Genomic DNA, 17,992 nt, shown 5'->3' on the forward strand with positions numbered 1-17,992 from the left:
ACAGCAGTTGAAATTGTTTGAACAACATCCTTATTTGAAGAACCTAGGGGCAAGACGGGAATAAAGATGCAGACCTACTAGAGAATGGACTTGAGGATACAGGGAGGGGGAAGGGTAAGCTGGGACAAAGTGAGAGAGTGGCATGGACATATATACACTACCAAACGTAAAATAGATAGCTAGTGGGAAGCAGCCGCATAGCACAGGGAGATCAGCTCAGTGCTTTGTGACCACCTAGAAGGGTGGGATAGGGAAGGTGGGAGGCAGGGAGATGCAAGAGGGAAGAGATATGGGGACATATGTATATGTATAACTGATTCACTTTGTTATAAAGCAGAAACTAACACACCATTGTAAAGCTATTATACTCCAATAGATGTTAAAAAAATATATATATATATCCTTATTTTTAAATGCCTTTCTTACCACTAAATTAATTTAGCATAATTAATTTTAATATAAAAGTTCTAATGTTATTAATTTTACATTGTATCAGTAACAGGAAACAGAACACTTGTAAAATATAGAAAAAGCCAAAGTCAAAAATCAAAATCACCTATTACCTAACATCCAAAAGATAACTATTTTCTATTATTTTGATTCTACTTTTCTAATTATTTTATGCTTATATATACTTAAAATATTGAGCTCGTAGTGTGTATATTGCTTTAAACTCACACATAGTCCCTTAATTCCTCTAATTCCTCTCCAGTCTTCTTCTATACATATTAGTTGTAATCATGTTTCTTTATATTTCTGGGAAATTTCTTCACTAATTATTAATTTTTAAACATATGTATTGTTTTTACATAGTCAAAATACTGATTTCAATGGCTATCTGATATTCCACTACATTGATAAATATATATTAAGTATATTTAGGTAATTTAAAGTTTTAATTATTGTGTGATTTCTTGAAATAGCTTTGTATTTAAAAACCTCATTCTTCCTGTGACCCATTAAACCCTAAATGTATTGCCGCCACATGGTTCCACAGTGGCCATAGAATACAGTAAATTAAAGTAAAGGGAAAATGGAATAATGTAGCCATAGGTGTCCTAGGTCAAAGAAATACTGTATAAATAAAAGGTAATAAGCATATGTAGACAACCTTAAAGTCACCTCACTGTGAATGGCTGGGAAACGGTAGCAATATAATGCCCAATTTTGTCTCAGCCATCATCATTGCATGTTCCATAGATAACTATCAGTAATTAAAGAGGCAAAGATCCAAATCTTACTTTGGCTTGGAAAGAGTAGCAAGAGCTGTGGTATCCCCAGTTGTCGGCTAAAGTTATCAGGGTTATAGTATTCAGATAAAATGTATTTACCGTTCTGTCTATTCTTAATCCCACATAAGAAATTCTTAGAATATCTAGAGTTTAAATGAGACTGTGATAAAAACTTGTTTTTACTGTTTATTTACAAGGCAAATGGCTTTTCTTCAATGGCATGTTGATGTTCTCAACTAAGACAAGTGTGACGAAGACAAGGTTCTTTAGCCTAACGAACGAATTAAATAACACCACCTTCCAATACGAAGGAGCACATATGCACTATGATCATATGTGTACGTAACAATCATATACCAGTATGATAAGGGTGTATAATTTCCTTCCCTCCAGAGATAAAAATTAGAGCCAAACATGCTTGGATCATGGTTTCATGTAATAGTGCTCTTTGATAAAAACAGACGTGAATAATGAATACTAAACAGGAAGCTGACTATATGAACAAGGAAGAAAATGCATGCCTCATTTCAAAGAAGCCAGTCACTAGCATTAATAGCAAGCCACGGGATTAAGCTCGTTAAAAAATTTGCCTAAAGGAGAAATCTAATTTGTTTCTTGTATTTCTTCATGTCGTATGTTTAATATAAAGCATAAAGGTGGATTTTGTGATCTGGATCATGATTTTAATCTGCATAGAACACTTTAATATAGTTTCCTTATCTGAGTACCACAATTATGTTCAATTGATGGTATTCCAGATTTGAAGTTTGATTGTGAAGTTGTTTTTCTTTCTTTACCTTTAATCAGGCCAGTGAGAGAAATTCTGTTCTCTTAAAAGTTAGCTGTGATGGAGGGAATTGTTTATCTAGGTAACCGATTTTGTCTATGAGCTCCTCTGCCAGGCACTGAGCACTCAGAGGTCAAGAAGGAATCTTTGTGTCCTTAGAACCATGTACTTTTGCCAGGTGCATGGTAGGCATTCAATATTTACCACTGAGTGGCTCCATATCTGATATTCCTCTTGTATTTCTTTCTTTCTTTTCTAATGTATTATTATCTTTAATTAAGTACAAAGACTTTCCCAATCATGTCACCTAGAGATCATTTTATCCACTGCTCTGTTTGGCCTCCAGTCTCTTGTCTCTCTTCTCAGCAATGGTAAGGCAGATACCCCTTCCCTGGGGAAGAGAGATCCATGGTTTGTTGTTTTTGCCAATAACGAAAATGTTGGAGAGCCAGATGGCAAAGCTGTTGCCACTGGCATCTTTCACGTGAACTATATCAAAAGAAACAGAATGTCTTTTCTGGTTGGTGATCACACCAATCCTTCCCAGATTAGCATCTCCAGTCACCATGCTCAGGTTACCAGTGTCAAATTTGACAAAATCATTAATCTTGCCAGTCTCCAAATCAATTTGAATGGTGTCATTTACCTTGACGAGGGGATCAGGGTAGCTGATGGTATGAGCACCATGGGTCACCAGATGAGGGATTCCTTTTGTGCCCACAAAGATCTTTCTCACTTTGCACAACTTATACTTGGCCTCCTCAGGTGTAATATGATGAATAGCAAAGCGGTCCTTGGTGTCATGGATCAGACGAAAATTCTCTCCAGTCTTGTCAATACTGATGACATCCATAAAACCATCAGGGTAGGTTATATCAGTGCGAACCTTGCCATCAATCTTAATGAAACCCTGCATGCAGATCTTTACTTCATCTTCTGTTAAGGCATACTTATGTCTGTTCCTTAGGAAAATGGGTAGGGGGAGACATTCCTTCAGCTTGTGGGGACTTGTAGACGGACAAGGAGCAAACACACTAGTCAGTTTATCCAGCATCCAATGCTTTGGAGTTTCTACACAATTCAGGTGCTTCTTGGGACCACGAGCCATGGCAGCACTAGGCACGAAAAGAGTTCCTCTTATATTTCTATCCCTGGTTACTGGTACCATCATCCATACTGTCTCCCAAATTAAAAATCCTAGATTCAGGGTTCCCCCTCACTCCCACTTAAGTATCTGTTGATTTATTTCCTTAATATCTTTCCTCTCCATTCCCAGGGCTGCCACTGTTTTCATTCAGAGCTTTATAACTTTTTTCTAGGATATTTCAACTGTCTCATTTGGTCTCCTTTCTTCAAGACCCTCTCTCTAATTCATTCTCCTGAGTTACCTAATAAAACACAGTTGTAGTCAAGCCACTTAAACATCCCCTATAAGTACAAATTGATTCGTAGTTGAACTCCAAACAACCCAGCATTACAAATGCACAATCCCATATCAAGATCAAATAACGTTACCATTTTCACAGTGAAATTTTTAGTTTCTTTCACATATACGTTAGTCATGCCTCAGAATCTGTATATATTATAGCTCTTCTTCCCAGAATACTCTTTTCCTTTTCCACAAAAGAACTCCTACTCATCCCTTAAGATTTATTTTCCATGTCACCTCCTCTATGAAGCCCACTGTGACTACCTTAAGTAACGTGATACCAGTAGAGCCACACTGCATTGAAGCCATACTACCTGTATTTGGATACTGACTCTGTCACCTTGGCAAGTCACTTAACCAGTCTATGCCTTAGTTGTCTCATCAATGAAATGGAGATGGTAAAAGTAATTACCTCAGAGGCTTGTTGCAATGGTTATGTGAATCGATTAATACATGTAAAGTAAAACACTTCAGTCTTGGTTAAGTGTTTGATAACTGTTAGCTATTTTTTTTTTTTTTTTTAGCTATTTTTATATAGTTTATTCACTCCTGTCTTTATGTTCTTATATAATTTTCAGTTAGAGAATGTATCCCATTATGCTGTATCTATCTCTTTATATAGGTCCCTACCTCTAGATGGAAAGCCACTTAGCTTGAAGACTGTGACTTATTCATCTCTTTAACCTGTCAGAGTACCAAACCAGACTCTGAGCATATAGTATTCAGTGAATGTAAAATGAATAAATGTGTGAGTGAATGAATGAATGAATGAATGAACAAACTCAGGTAAATAATATGACAAAACTGTTTCTGTATGTGTCTGTTACACAGATCAAAGTAGATTCAATCTATTAGCCAAGTATCTAAGACTTGTATTGGTGAAATAAAATATAGGAAACTCTTTCTTGTGCCTTGAACCCCAAAGCAGTGTCATAGCCCTTTTAGTTATGATGTAACCTTCCCATTGACATGGAAAAGCCACTGGTCCTATTAAATTATTATTTTTTTCTTTTTTAACTGCTCAGTTCACGTTTGCTTTTGCCTATGCTGTTTGACTCCATATTTTTGGTCCCAGGTTAGACATCTAATTCATTAATAAGAAGAAATCATTATAATCAACTCTGATGGTCAATAAGAAATAAATATATCCTTTGTGTTCTCAGAGAGGAGGTTTGCTTCATTTACTCTTTTCTCTTGATAAATGCTGTTTTCTAATGCCTTTGTGGTGATAAAGAGAATGAAGGGTGGGGGGGAAACCTAGATACTTTCTTCTCTGGGTCACTTTGCCTAAAGACTTCTTTACAGCCACGTTCAGATGATTTATGTGCATATTGTATATGCAGCAGCAGCAGTTATAGAGCTTTTCCTACCATTTAACCTGCATCATTCTGAGGGGCCGTTTACTGGCTGCTTAACTTAGCATCTGCTACTTTGGTAGTCTAATATCTAGATAGAATGAAGAATCAGAAAAATAAAACTCCAGTAGGCTTGTTTACTTCGATAGGTAATGGTGTGTGGTTTTGCGGGGTGGGGTGTGTTTTGTCTTAGTTTGCATTATCCAAAATTATCTATTTTTTTAATCTTTGCAGAATTAAGACATGTTTGTCTTTTCCCAACTTAGGAATCAGACAGCAGAAAGAAACATAAATGGTCTCCTCTATGTACTCTATTTAAGGAAGGTCTTGTTGTTTTATAGTCTTTTGTAGCTTCCCAAACACATTAACAATATTTGATATTAACAAATTTTCACAATATTTGAAAGTAGACAAACTGCAGCCAATACAAATCAAAATACCTGTACAATTACTAAATCTGTCTAACTAAACTAGTTAAATGCTCTCTAGTTGTCATATATAATTGGTAACTGAATCATAAAACCATTGACTTTTAAGGCTATAAATGAGATGAGAGCTTGGCTTATCCAACCAATATAAAATTCCTTCTTTCTTTTTGACGAATTCCTTTCTCCTCATTCCTCAATTGTCACCTTTAGTTCAGGCTTTCATCATATCTTCTTAACTCCTCTTCCTCAGCCTCTGTGCTGCCTTGGTGCTCTACGAGTCTAGACACGCCTCAACTGCCAAAGTTGCTTTCTTTATTCATCACTTTGACTATACCGCTTTTCCTATGCCTTGGTCACTTCCCAACATCTCATATGTTGCAAAAATCTCCTCACTTCAAGCTTCATTGCACTCCAAGAAGGGGCACCAGACTTCCTTTTCTCCTTCAACCTCCCAACACATGCCTAAATCTCCTGTCACCCAAAAAACTTCCTCAAAGTCCTCTCATTGTAGTTAGTAAAGCTCTTGCCCCTGTTTCTGGGCTTTTCCCAAAGTACCATTACTGGGAATTCCCTTTTCTCCTGGCTAGTGAGGCAATCTCTTCCCTATTAGTTCAGAAACCCCATTCCTGCAATACAATCTTCTTAGATAAATCAGTCCTTATGTGCTTTGGACACACCCTGAATTTTTTTTTTTTTTTTTTTTGCTTCTTTCTCTGCCCTCCTAAGTTGTATTTTCTTTTAATGCATCCATTAAATTCATCCATTTCACTGAATATATGTATCAGACAGTCCTTTCATGTACTTTTAGGTTTATTATGTTGTCTCTGTCATACACATGTAAATAGGTTCCAGTTATCAATTGCTGAGTAACTACCACAACACTTAGTGTCTAAAACAGCAACCATTTTATTACATCTTATGAATTCTGTGGGACAAGAATTTGAGAAAAACTCAGCTCAGTGATTCTCCACATAGTGACAACTAGGATCACTTCATGATATCCGTTTGGTGGATGGGTAGGTTTGGAGGGTCCAAGATGGCTTTACATACATGTTAGGCATCAGGAATGGCCAGAACCCTGGGCTCGGTTTGGACTGTTTGAACAAAGTGCCTATATGTGGCTTCTCCAAGGCAGTCTTAGGGTAATTAATCCTCTTACATGGCAACTCAAGGCTCCTGGAAGACTCAAGAGGCTCCAAGAGGCCCAAGTAGAAGCTTTAAAGTTTCTTAGGACCTAACCTTGGAATTTCTAAAACATCACCTCTGCAGCCTCTATTGGATTAAGCAAATCATTATGACTAGCTTAGAGTAAAGGCAAGTGAAATTAGATTCAACCTCTTGATGAGAAGGATAGCATAGGAATATGTAGCCATTATATGTAATATATAGATATAGAGATAGAGATTAGATATAGATATAGATATATGGATATGACATTTGATAAATGACTTTAATTATAGTAATGATTTTCTGATTTTAGGAAACAATATTGAAAAGAAATTGTATTGATTGTACCTATAATGCATGTTGTCAACAAAATATTCAAACTTTAGGAAACATTATCTCTACTTTACCACCCTCCCGTAACTTGCTCAGCCCTTTTTTTTTTAACCTAGATAGACTACAATCTTCTTGGGTACAGTGTATATTTCATTTTTATATCCCTAGCAACTATCTCAGAGCTTGGTACACAGTAAACTCTCAATAAATGTTTGCTGAATTGAATTGAATTAGTCCTGGATTTTGAGGCTGACATGACCAACTTAATGACTTCTCTGAACATACCGTAAAGAAGGATAAAGGTAGCAAGAAAATCCAGCCTTATCAAGGGTAAATCCAACAGGAGGTACTGATATATATATATTAATATATATATTATATATTAATATATATATATGCCAACTAATACAGTTCTAGAAAACACAGGTGATGGTATCAGTTAATCTTTTCCATCTTCCTTCATGCAGTATAAATTTCAAGAGACCATCCATTTAACATGTCTATGTCCAAATTACTGCATGAGCTGGATAGCAAACATTCTGGATTACTTCTGACAAGCTTTAGTTATTTTGGAGAAAAGGGGGGCAAACAAAATGATTCTATTATGCCTCTTTGTCATTAGAGAAAAGCCAAGCTAATAAGAGTCAATAATAAGAATTGACATATCTTTTTGAATTCACAGCTTTTAATATACAAAGTAAATTAAAACGTCCTTTTAATCTTGGATGGAATTTCCTTCTTTAAGCTGTGATCTTGTGTTTCTCTGTTAATTTCAAATTTAAAGAACTCTTGGCTGATGAAACTGTTGTATAAGCAGAGGCACTGTTGTTCATTGTGTAATGTGAGAATCAGAAACTCTGCTGCAATTCTCTTGTCATGTCGCTGACAGACTTCCAGAATTTTGATTGGAAGGATGGGTATATTTTATAATTTGTTTTAATCCTGAGGCAATTTTATGAGATTTGTTTCAAATTACTTACTAAATTCATTTCTATTTTTTTTCTGTATGTATTAGGAAAAAACTGCCTCTTGTTTCCAAAAGTCCTATCTACTTATTATATTTGTTTGTCTTGGCTATTAGGATAATGCATTTAAAAATTCTTTTAAATAATCATTAGAATTTTACATCATTTCTTCTCACTTTACTAATATTAGTGGACAATGCTTGAATAAAACCAATTTAGGGACTTGAAGTATAAAAATATTGCTATATATTTCCATGACATGCTTTCCAAAAATTTTTCTGTTCCTGTTGTGCAGACTTGACAAATAAGGCATAAGATGATAGAATAACTCACCAAGGTCATTTAAGATAATAGTAGACCTGGGAAGCTTATTACTGTTTCATGATCATTTTGTCTCTTTCTAGGTCTTTCCAACTCTGTTGTCCACCTTTAAATACCTTTTTCAACATTAATGAATTTAATAAGCTTTTACATTTAATACATTGTTTACAGACTATAGTCTTTCCATTGGAGACATTATTTTACTAATTTGTTTTAATTGCTAGCTATTTCTATATCCCTTGTATTTATTTATAGTTCTTTCTTACTGTAAATTATTTCTTTACATACATTCATACAAAATTCACATATATGGATTTTTATTTCTAATTTCACACCCATTGCCCCTCCCTATCCCAAGAATTTGGAAGTAACAGTTTTCTACTGATTCTTTCCTTCCATTTGGCAACCATTTTATTTCACTGTTTTTGAAGTGATGCAGTAAGAGAAAAATGGCTGCCTTTTGTTTATTTCCTTGTACATTAACATGATGACATCATCAAAGATATTAGCTAGAATGTACATATCTTTAAGAACCCAGAGGTACACTATAAGCCAGAAACACTCTGTTTTCCTTTTCCTCTTAATGCCCCAAGGTTTTGCAGCTTTAGCGTAGCTCTTGTGTGCAGGGGGAAAAAGGAACATGAGCATTTTGGAACAAATGCATTAAAATGGTGGCATTTAAAACATATCTGAATATTTTTTTCAGTGTTAAGAAAAATCCATGAAAAGGCATTTATTTAAGTCATGAAACATTCTAAATCAATGCTACCACTACAAAAAATATTATAAAGAATGATGTTAAATCATTATATTTAGAGACTGGCTAAAATATTTAGCCACATGTGCCTATTCTGGCTTTAAATTATTTTTTAAAATTTCCATTGACACAAAAAATTTTGTTGTAATTATTTCCAAAAAATAACTTCTCATTAATGGAAGGTTTAAGCAGGTATACAGATTTACTATTTTTAAGATTACTGTATTACTTACAAACACTATTAAAATGTACTATATATCAAACTGTACAGAAAATTTATTTTCTGATCTTCATTTATGATGCTTCTGACTTTTCTTTCTGTGCTCTTTGTTGCACATTGCATGTACTTGTCATAGGATTTCCATTGAGATTAACAAGCAACAAGCTTTCAGTTACAAATTCAATTTAGATTATTAAAGAGATAAGAAGTTTATTTTTTTCATCAACTTCCAATTATTAAATAGCTTTTTCATTTGGAAATACACAATCCATTCTCAAATTTTGAGAAATAATTTTAGGTAATTATTTTAAAATATATTTCAGAAAGATAATCTGACTATACCTATGTGTGTGTATGTATATGTATTAATTCAATATTTATATAGCAGAAAATTCCTGTAAATGTTGAGTAGTCAGCTCTGAAACTACTTGTTAACACTGAAATCAGATAAGGTAAACCATATGCTTTATTGAGGTAAGCGGTCTAAAATAAGTTACTGAGATTTTAAGAATTAATATGAACCACATGTCCTTTAGATCTTTAAATTGAAATCTTCATTGTTCTTTTAAGTCAGCTGTTCTAGGGATGTGTCATATTTTGAGAAGATAAATTAATCATCTACCTCACTTATATACATCAATAAAAGAGACTCACCCTCTCATCTACTTTATCAAAAATAATTAGAACATCTATATTTTTATTCATATATTGTATCTTATTTTTATTTATATATTGTATCTATTAGTGATTGAGATTTTCATTGAGGAGATTTTTAGGGAAACAGCCACTTATCCTTTTAGAAAGCAACCTCCTCCAATAAAAAGAAACACCAGCAATCTAAAGGTTAAAACATACTGTCAAATCAGTCAGTTAAGCAAGGCTCTTTAATAACATTTGTACAACAGTACTTTCAGAAAGCAGAAGGTAGGAAATAGCTCTTTGCTAGTTCCCCTTCCTTAAATTATTATCCAGCCTCTTATTAAAATAAAATCTAGTGAACTTCTTTTGAATGCCTGCTCAAACGCTTTCTATAATAATAAAAAAAAAATCTTGTGAAGGGATTTCCATAAGTTGTGCTGCATTAATGACTTAGAGCAGCTTCCTAATCTGTTATTCCTTCCTCCTAGCAGACCTCAGCTGATAAAAATATCCATACACACAGTGAAGTCAGTGGCATGCCTGGCTTTCTCAGACAAAACTCCCATGTGATCACATATAGGCAGCCTCAGTGAGGCTGATGCCGTGCAGCAAGCAGTAGGTAATGAGTCTTTGTGCAGAGTGAAGCTCTTGTCGCTGAACAATAAAGCATATGGTACCAGCAATAAAACACAGGGCTGGCAAATTTCAGAAGATTCCGCTGAACCAGGAAGAACAGTGCCTTCGGTGATGCTGACACACATTATAAAATGATAATCAATTTATTTTGGATTCTAATGAATAAAGAGTGCAAGGACTAAGACTACAGCTATTTGAACAGGTCAGTGATTTTATAAATTACTCCAACACTTCCTTGTGTTTGTCTGGATTTAAATTAGGATGGTCTGATGTGTGTTTTGCCTTAAACAAAAACTTTGCAAGATATTTACAGTGTGTAATATGAAGGATGCACTTGAATTGACCCAATTCAATTAAATGGCTGATGTAGTAGGATGTGATAGAGAAACGTTTATATGATTATAGTAAACTGAAAAGTTATTTATTCTATTTAAAAATTATGGGTTAAAAAATCATTCAATAATTTCTAATCTTCTATGATTCAGAAAGAACATAAAGCAGAATACTACTAGCGAATAGCTCAAATAAAAAGCTTCACATTTATTTTTCCGGTATTAAAAAATCCTGTATTGCAATAGTTTGTGTCTTATGATTTGGATGATATATCCTTCAAAATTTATTGATGTCTTTCAGTGCACTGCAAGAGGTTTAGTATATTTAATTATTTAAATAAAAAATTTTAAAACCAAGAAAATTTTGAAATGTTAATAATGCTATCTCCCAGAACAATACATTTTATATTTAACTATAATATAGTATATATCTATAGTAATCTGTTGTGTGCCTTTTATTTTACATGTTATATTTCTTTTGATAGATGGAAAATATGATTGCATTAAACCTTTTATTTCATAAATATTTACTCATTAGTGGAGAAAACAAATTAGCTTAATTTAAAAAAGAAGAATTGATTAATTATGTGATGATGCATATTTCCATTGACTCACCATTTAGAAAAGAAGAATATGTGCCTTAATGGGTATTTATAAAAATATGTACACACATGACCTTCTGTATCTAGAAAATAACCACTTCCTAGGTTTATGAGCAAGAGAGTTTATGTTTTAAATAGAGAGATTGCTGTGTGTAGGAAGACAAGGAAGAAATAACTCTAGCAAATAATAGCACAACACTGAACATCTCTGTCAAAGACAGACGAGCATTACTGCTGCATGAATCTTTACGTTAAAACACATAGTTTAACTTTGCTCTGCATTTTTACTGCTGTATTGTTTTAAAGGCATCGTGGGACCTAAATTCTTTACAATTAATTTCTTGGACACCATTTAGGATGATCTTCTCTAAGGCACTAGGGTACATTTAACATTTTATAGAATTACCGGTGACTTCATGTATTTGTATAGTGACTCAAATAACTGTATGCCTGTAAGATGCTGTTTAAACCACAACAAAAAGAAATACCCTATGTCCCTGATTATGCGTGTACTATGTATTCCAAGGGGAAAAAATAGCTATGTTTCAAAAACAAGAGAAGTTAATGAAAATTTTAAATTGGCCTTCCACATGTATTTAAATGAAGTATTTGACTATTTGAGTTTCCTTGGTTACCACTGTCGCTGCTGACAGCTTCTTTTTGGTGGGGAGGGGGGAAAGCAGCACTCCAAAACAAAGAGTTAAAAAACATTTATCCATTAATAGACGCGGGGGGAGTGGGGAGGCGGGAGGGTGTGATGCGGACAGCCCGGCGCAGTTGGTGCCCACTCCCAATCGCGTATTCCAGCTCTCGGGCGATTCAGGTATTCTGGCAGAACCGCAGTTCCACAGTTCCTTACCCAGCATTCCGTTTCAGCTGCTGGAGGGCTGCCTGAGCCTTATGCAAATGAGACCAGCTCCGAGGCTTTGACTGCAGAAGCGAGAGGAGGGGGGCAGAAGGGAGTTCAGAGGTCACAGGGCTGGTGGAAAGCTGGATCAGTTGCCCGAAAAAAAATGCACTGGGCTCCTCTGCAGCAGTGTTTTGCAGCAGTTACATGAAGTGTGCTTTATTTCTCAGAGTGAAGATCTTAACAGCGTGTGTGCCGTAGTCGTTTAAAGTGCACGCAGGTACGGTGACAGATTTCATGATGCGCCTGATTTTATTTCTATAAAAGACACTGGTGAGGATTGGCTATTTTAACTCACTGTGGAAATTGGCAGGGTGTTCTCGATTTTCAGCTTCCCTTAACTAGTTTATTAAATCTTCTTAATGTTGTCTCAATTTGAAACATAGGTGTTTTGTTCCAATGGAATAATGTCGTGAGAGAAAAAATTGGTTTGGGGCTTCTAAATAATTCCATTTTGAGGGAAGTTTTTGATTGCAGAGAGGTGTCTGGGTTGAAACATCTAGCTGAATATCAAGACTTTCAACTTTTAGAGGATTTTCACATTTTTAAGAAATGTATTTTAAATGAGGTATCTGGAATTAAATAATGGAGTTCTTTTGTTCATACCCCACATGATATCATAAGGACAGTTTTAATAAGTTATATTTTCATTTCATTTTAAGAGAGGGTTTCAGTTTTGAGATTCTTCTTTCTATATTTCATTGTTAAACATCTTATCAAAGAAATAATTTATTTGGGGGTCACATCCTTTAAATACTATAATTTTCATAATTGTTATTCATTTTCTTTGGAACTTTTTAGACAATGCTATTTTGAACTCAACATGTTCAACTTCCTATGACTTTTCCTTTCAGTTAAATCTGGATTGTGAAGTGATCCTCATAAATGTCACAGGCAGGACAAAAGTCTTCTTTTTCCATGCACTAAATTTCACACTTTTGTAAAATGTGTGATCACATCATAGAAAAGTCTGACCTGAACCAAACAAATGTGTACTCACTTTTATTGTTCATATTGCTTTTTTATTTCCAAAGCATATTTTTAAATAAACTTAAAGCATCGTGATCAGACTGTTTATCTATATCATTAAAATTTTAAAATATATCAATTCAGCAGTTACAATGCTGATGGGAAAAAATGTTATTTTAATTTGCATCAAGTGTGCATCTGTCTACATTATAGGTTGTACGTGTATGAAAATAAATTGGAAAGATGAAGAGGCAAAATAATGTTTAGTCATGAAATAACTGCTTTATGCTTTCATATTTGCATAAGATATTTTTGAGTGAATTTTATGAAGCTTACAAAGAGCTAGTACATGTTTAGATAAACTTTCTTTTGCATTGAAAAGGGGGCGTTTATTTTATTATAATGATTAAGACTTGGCAGTTTGGCAACAATATCTTTTATTTTTAAATGGAGAGTAGGGGGGAGCATGGAAGGCAGACCAAAACAGGAGGATGGCCATTTAAAACAGTGATTTAAAACAGTGAAAGACAATTACTTGAAATATTTATGAAATCACTTCATAGTAGTCATCCAGGGCCAGATTCTCACCCTTTATCACTCTATGGGGACACTGTGACATTTATCCAGGATCCCGATATTAATTTAGGAAAAGAAATTCATATTTTGGTATGAGTTTTTAAAAAACAAATAAACTGCCATTTTCTTCTAAATTCTCTTTTGAAACTTTCAGTAATGACTGAAGCTTAAGGGGGTATATTTTAAATCAATTATTTCCTTTTTATGTTGAATGGAAAATGCTGTCCTCTGTCCTCTGGTCCAAACAACGTATTTGTTTACTTTTGTTTTATACATATGTATATAATTTGTTATGAAATACCTATGTTTACATATATTTATATATGTATATATTGTTATGCATACTATAAATTATATATATTTTGTATGTATACATACATACATATATTTCAAACAGCCAAATAAAATCTTTCTTATGGTCAACCATATTTAATCCACAATTTTGAAAAGCAAAAACTCTTTATTTCATTTTTAACTCAGATAGTGCCCATAGTTTATACCTCCCAACCTCTGCGTGTGTTCTAGGCAGGGCACAGGGAGGAGGAGAGAACTGGGCTTAAAATTCATTTAGCTTGTCCAATACTATTAACTTTGTAAATGCAACCGCCACCCGTTAGCACATTCTGAATATAGAAATAAAAACAGTGCGGGCAAAGAAGGAGAGCCTGTGAAGATTCTTGGAGAAAACGTGGTAATAGACAAATGTGAAATAAAGAGAATTGTTGTGCTTCCGTGAGCCACGAGAGAGCTATATATGTCCTGCAGCAAATTTATGGCTTTGAATATCCTGGAGAATTTATGTCTCTATGCAAATTCACTCAGAACTTTGAAGTCTTTTTTGCATTTGCTCGAGCCATACTGCTTCCATTCAAATCTCAGCAGCGTGTACCTAGTAAGTTCATGGTCTGGATAGTTGGGTGTATATAGAAAAATGCATTTGTGTAAATGCAATTCAAATTAAATTTAGAAAGTTAAAGAGTAAATAGAAAAATGTAAAAACAAATCATTGAAGGAAGTGCAGCTAGTGTACTTGAAGAGATGATGTTACATCAGACTTCAAAGGAATCTTTAAGGATTTTTCAAACATTAATTTCCTGCTTTCTGATTACCAGTCTGTCTTTGTCATCACTTGAAACTAGCGACCATATTGTAAGCTTGGAAAAGATGTTAGGGCAAACATGTTGTACTCAGTCTAGCAGTATGGAACATAGTCTAAAATCTACAAATAACTGTTGTCATCTCAAAATCGCATGTGTAGGTTTTAGGTTGTATTATCACTATATGTGTCCTCCTGAACTTCTGGTGCCTATGAAATAGAAAAAAGAAGAAAATAACTTATAACATATAGCAGGAAAATGTTCAAAATAATTGAGTATTCAAAACAATCACATTTCTTCATTTTAACCTGGCATTTCTTAGGAAACAAAACATATGATTGCATTTTTATCGCCTATTCTAAAATTTAAATAGAATTGTATCAGTTTTATTGAAGAGTATAAGGGTGATAAAATTGCAAAATGATTTTAAAGGTCTTATTTTTATTCCATATTATTAGACACATGGAAACATTATAGTAATACTTTGTCTAGGACAGTTGGAAAATAATCTGTACTAAATTAACCAATTTTCCAAATAGGTAAAGTTTATGACTTAAATGGCCAGTTTTTTAAAATGTGTTAATTGCTTTCATGGAAGCAAAATACAGTACATGCCATTCTGCCTTATTGAGCAAAGTGGAAATCCATTTAGGCTTTCCTTCATGGCATAAGAATCATTATTTCCATCATTACATTGACTTATTGCAAATGATAACACTGTTCCCCAACTGTACACCAACACTAAATGGTGTTGCTATTATATGCTTTTTGCATATAGTTTTATATGCTTTTTATAAATTTACTCTTTCTTTTCTCATGTTAATATCTATTTTAATAGTTAACAATTACTCCTTATCTGAGAGTAATTGGAAAATCAAGTTTATGCACTTTATTTTACATTAACTTCTAAATCATTTAGACTTCAGTGCGCAAAGAGAGAGAGATAACATCCCTCTATACTTCTCCTATGTACTGAACTTCTGACACGTACATATATGTAGTATACTGAGCATAGAAACATAGAAAATAGAATTTGTTTTCATTTTCTTATGTTCATGATATTGAAAATCATGTTTGAGCTCTAGATAAATGAGAAATTGGTTCTTGTTGCTACAATGAGAATCTGTCATAGTAAACCACCAACAGAAATTTGAAATTACTTTGTCTAATAAGGAAATGAGGAATCTCTAACAGGTATACCAAAGAAAACACACAGACCAATTGTTTTGGTGGTGTTTGACTAAACATTGGTGTCATATACCTATTCTTGCCAATTTCAGGTGTTGTGTCTATTTCACTCTTAAATCCTGGGGCTTTGTGATACACCATCACCATGCTAGTTAGAAAGAGTTGTTACTCAGGCAATCTATTATCTCCGTGCAAGCTTATGAATCCACATATTCATTTAGAAATGCATTTAGTCGTTTGTGTGTGTGTGTGCATGCACGTACACGTGTGCACACCTAACATTTTCCCCAATCACATACAAGAAAAGTAAGACAACAGAGCCATCAATCCCCATTTCTTTTAAAATTCACTAGTATAATGCATGTGTAAAGATACACGAGGTGGCTAATACCATACCAGCTAATAGGTGGTCTCTTACACTTTGAAGATCTTTGAAAAGCTGAAGGAATATTGCTTCTCATTCTGTAAGAATTAGAATAGTCCAAAATATTGGGGAAAAGCTCCATATTCTGGTCTTTTTTTGCCCATTAATATTTAAAAAGGCCTGAGAACTACTTTAACAAAGCTGGGTAACTTTGTTTAATACAATAAAACGTTGTAAACTTAGGGCAATTCATGAACAATGGAAAAACCAGGAAAATATTGTATATTGTTTTCTTGATAAGTAAGTGCTTTTATTATGTAGTTTATTGAGTGTGTGAGTTCAAGCTATATCATGGAGTGTGAAAAGACTGAATAGGACAGTGGTTTGGAGCTTACCTTCATGTTCCAACCCTGGTGTCACTTCTAAGACATGGTCTGCAACTTACAGTCCATGTGGCCTTGGACAGGGCACTTGAAAACTCTAAGCCTCATCTTCATCTGCAAAGTGGGGATAACTGTCTCTATATCAAAGGGTTTTTGTGGAAATGAAATGGCATGATGCATGCCTGGCACAAAATAAGATCATTTTAAGTGATAACTAATGTTACTATTTTTCAACCCCCAGGAGATGGTTCCCTGGTGCTGATAAGACAAGTTCAGCTTAAGCCTATAGTTACAGATAATCTTGATAAAACATCTTAGATTTCAATGGATGAGGAAAAGACGTGTTTTCCCAAAATAGAAACCCACTAAGAGTTTATTGGAGGTCATACCTAGGAAGTACTAAGCAGCTGATATCTTATATTCAGATGGGACAAGTAGAGAAGGCAGTCACCAAATTCAAACTATATGTGGCTTCATAGATAGCTTAAATCTCACCAACCAGAAGCATAATAACCACAAAATCCTCACATAGGATGTAGTAATATGCGCTTTTCTGAGCTCTCTTGTTTTATATCATTTGTTGCTTTAAAATGTTTCACCTTTGGGCCTTTGCCTACTATCTTTTCTTTTCCATGTTGACTTTGTACAATTAAGGCATTAGTTGTTCATTCTGCTCACCGCAGTTCCTGTCTCATCCATAGACTATGGACCTTTCAATTACAGAGGGAGCCTGGCTCATGTTAGGCGCCCAAGAAACGTTTGCTGAGCCCATGCTGTTGTGGAGCATGCGTCCAGTTCTACCTCATGACTTAAAAGTGCTAATTTGTTTGAATCATGAAACGATCTCTATTCATGGACTTACTGCTATTTTAAACTTCCTGTGTATCAGAATGATGTCTAGAAATATTGCATCAAGTGATTTAGTCACAAGGTTTTTCAGAAGAAATTTAGAAAATATACCTACATTTTTTTACTTAAAAATTATTTTAATAGTAGCATACCTAGAAGTGCTCTGTGATAACTGTACATTGGTAGCAAGTGTGGGATAAATTGGTTGGGGGGGGAATATCATGACTTTGCTTTTGTGAAACTTGTTTGAATGATGAAACTTTTCTAAATAGTGGGTTTCCAAGTTTTAAAAGATTGTATGAGCTTGGTGTGATTTATTTCTGTTGTGAACCAGTTTTAATTTATGCCAGTAGAACCTTCACTGATACTTGAAAATCCAAGTATTTAATCTTACTCTCTAAATTATCTTTACTAATTGCTGCTTAACGTGATGTCAGCTGCAGGTTGAATAACTAT

General features: G+C 34.3%; 1 protein-coding gene across 1 annotated transcript; it reads right to left on the reverse strand.

Annotated features, from left to right (window-relative positions):
• Positions 1-2,338: 2,338 nt before the first annotated feature.
• LOC133098317 (small ribosomal subunit protein eS4, X isoform-like) lies at positions 2,339-3,127 on the reverse strand. Its single transcript, XM_061201097.1, has one exon. The coding sequence runs from the start codon at positions 3,125-3,127 to the stop codon at positions 2,339-2,341; it is 789 nt and encodes a 262-aa protein (XP_061057080.1).
• Positions 3,128-17,992: the final 14,865 nt, after the last annotated feature.

This window comes from Eubalaena glacialis, chromosome 1 (assembly GCF_028564815.1).
Source record: "Eubalaena glacialis isolate mEubGla1 chromosome 1, mEubGla1.1.hap2.+ XY, whole genome shotgun sequence".
In the NCBI taxonomy this organism is placed as follows: domain Eukaryota; kingdom Metazoa; phylum Chordata; class Mammalia; order Artiodactyla; family Balaenidae; genus Eubalaena; species Eubalaena glacialis.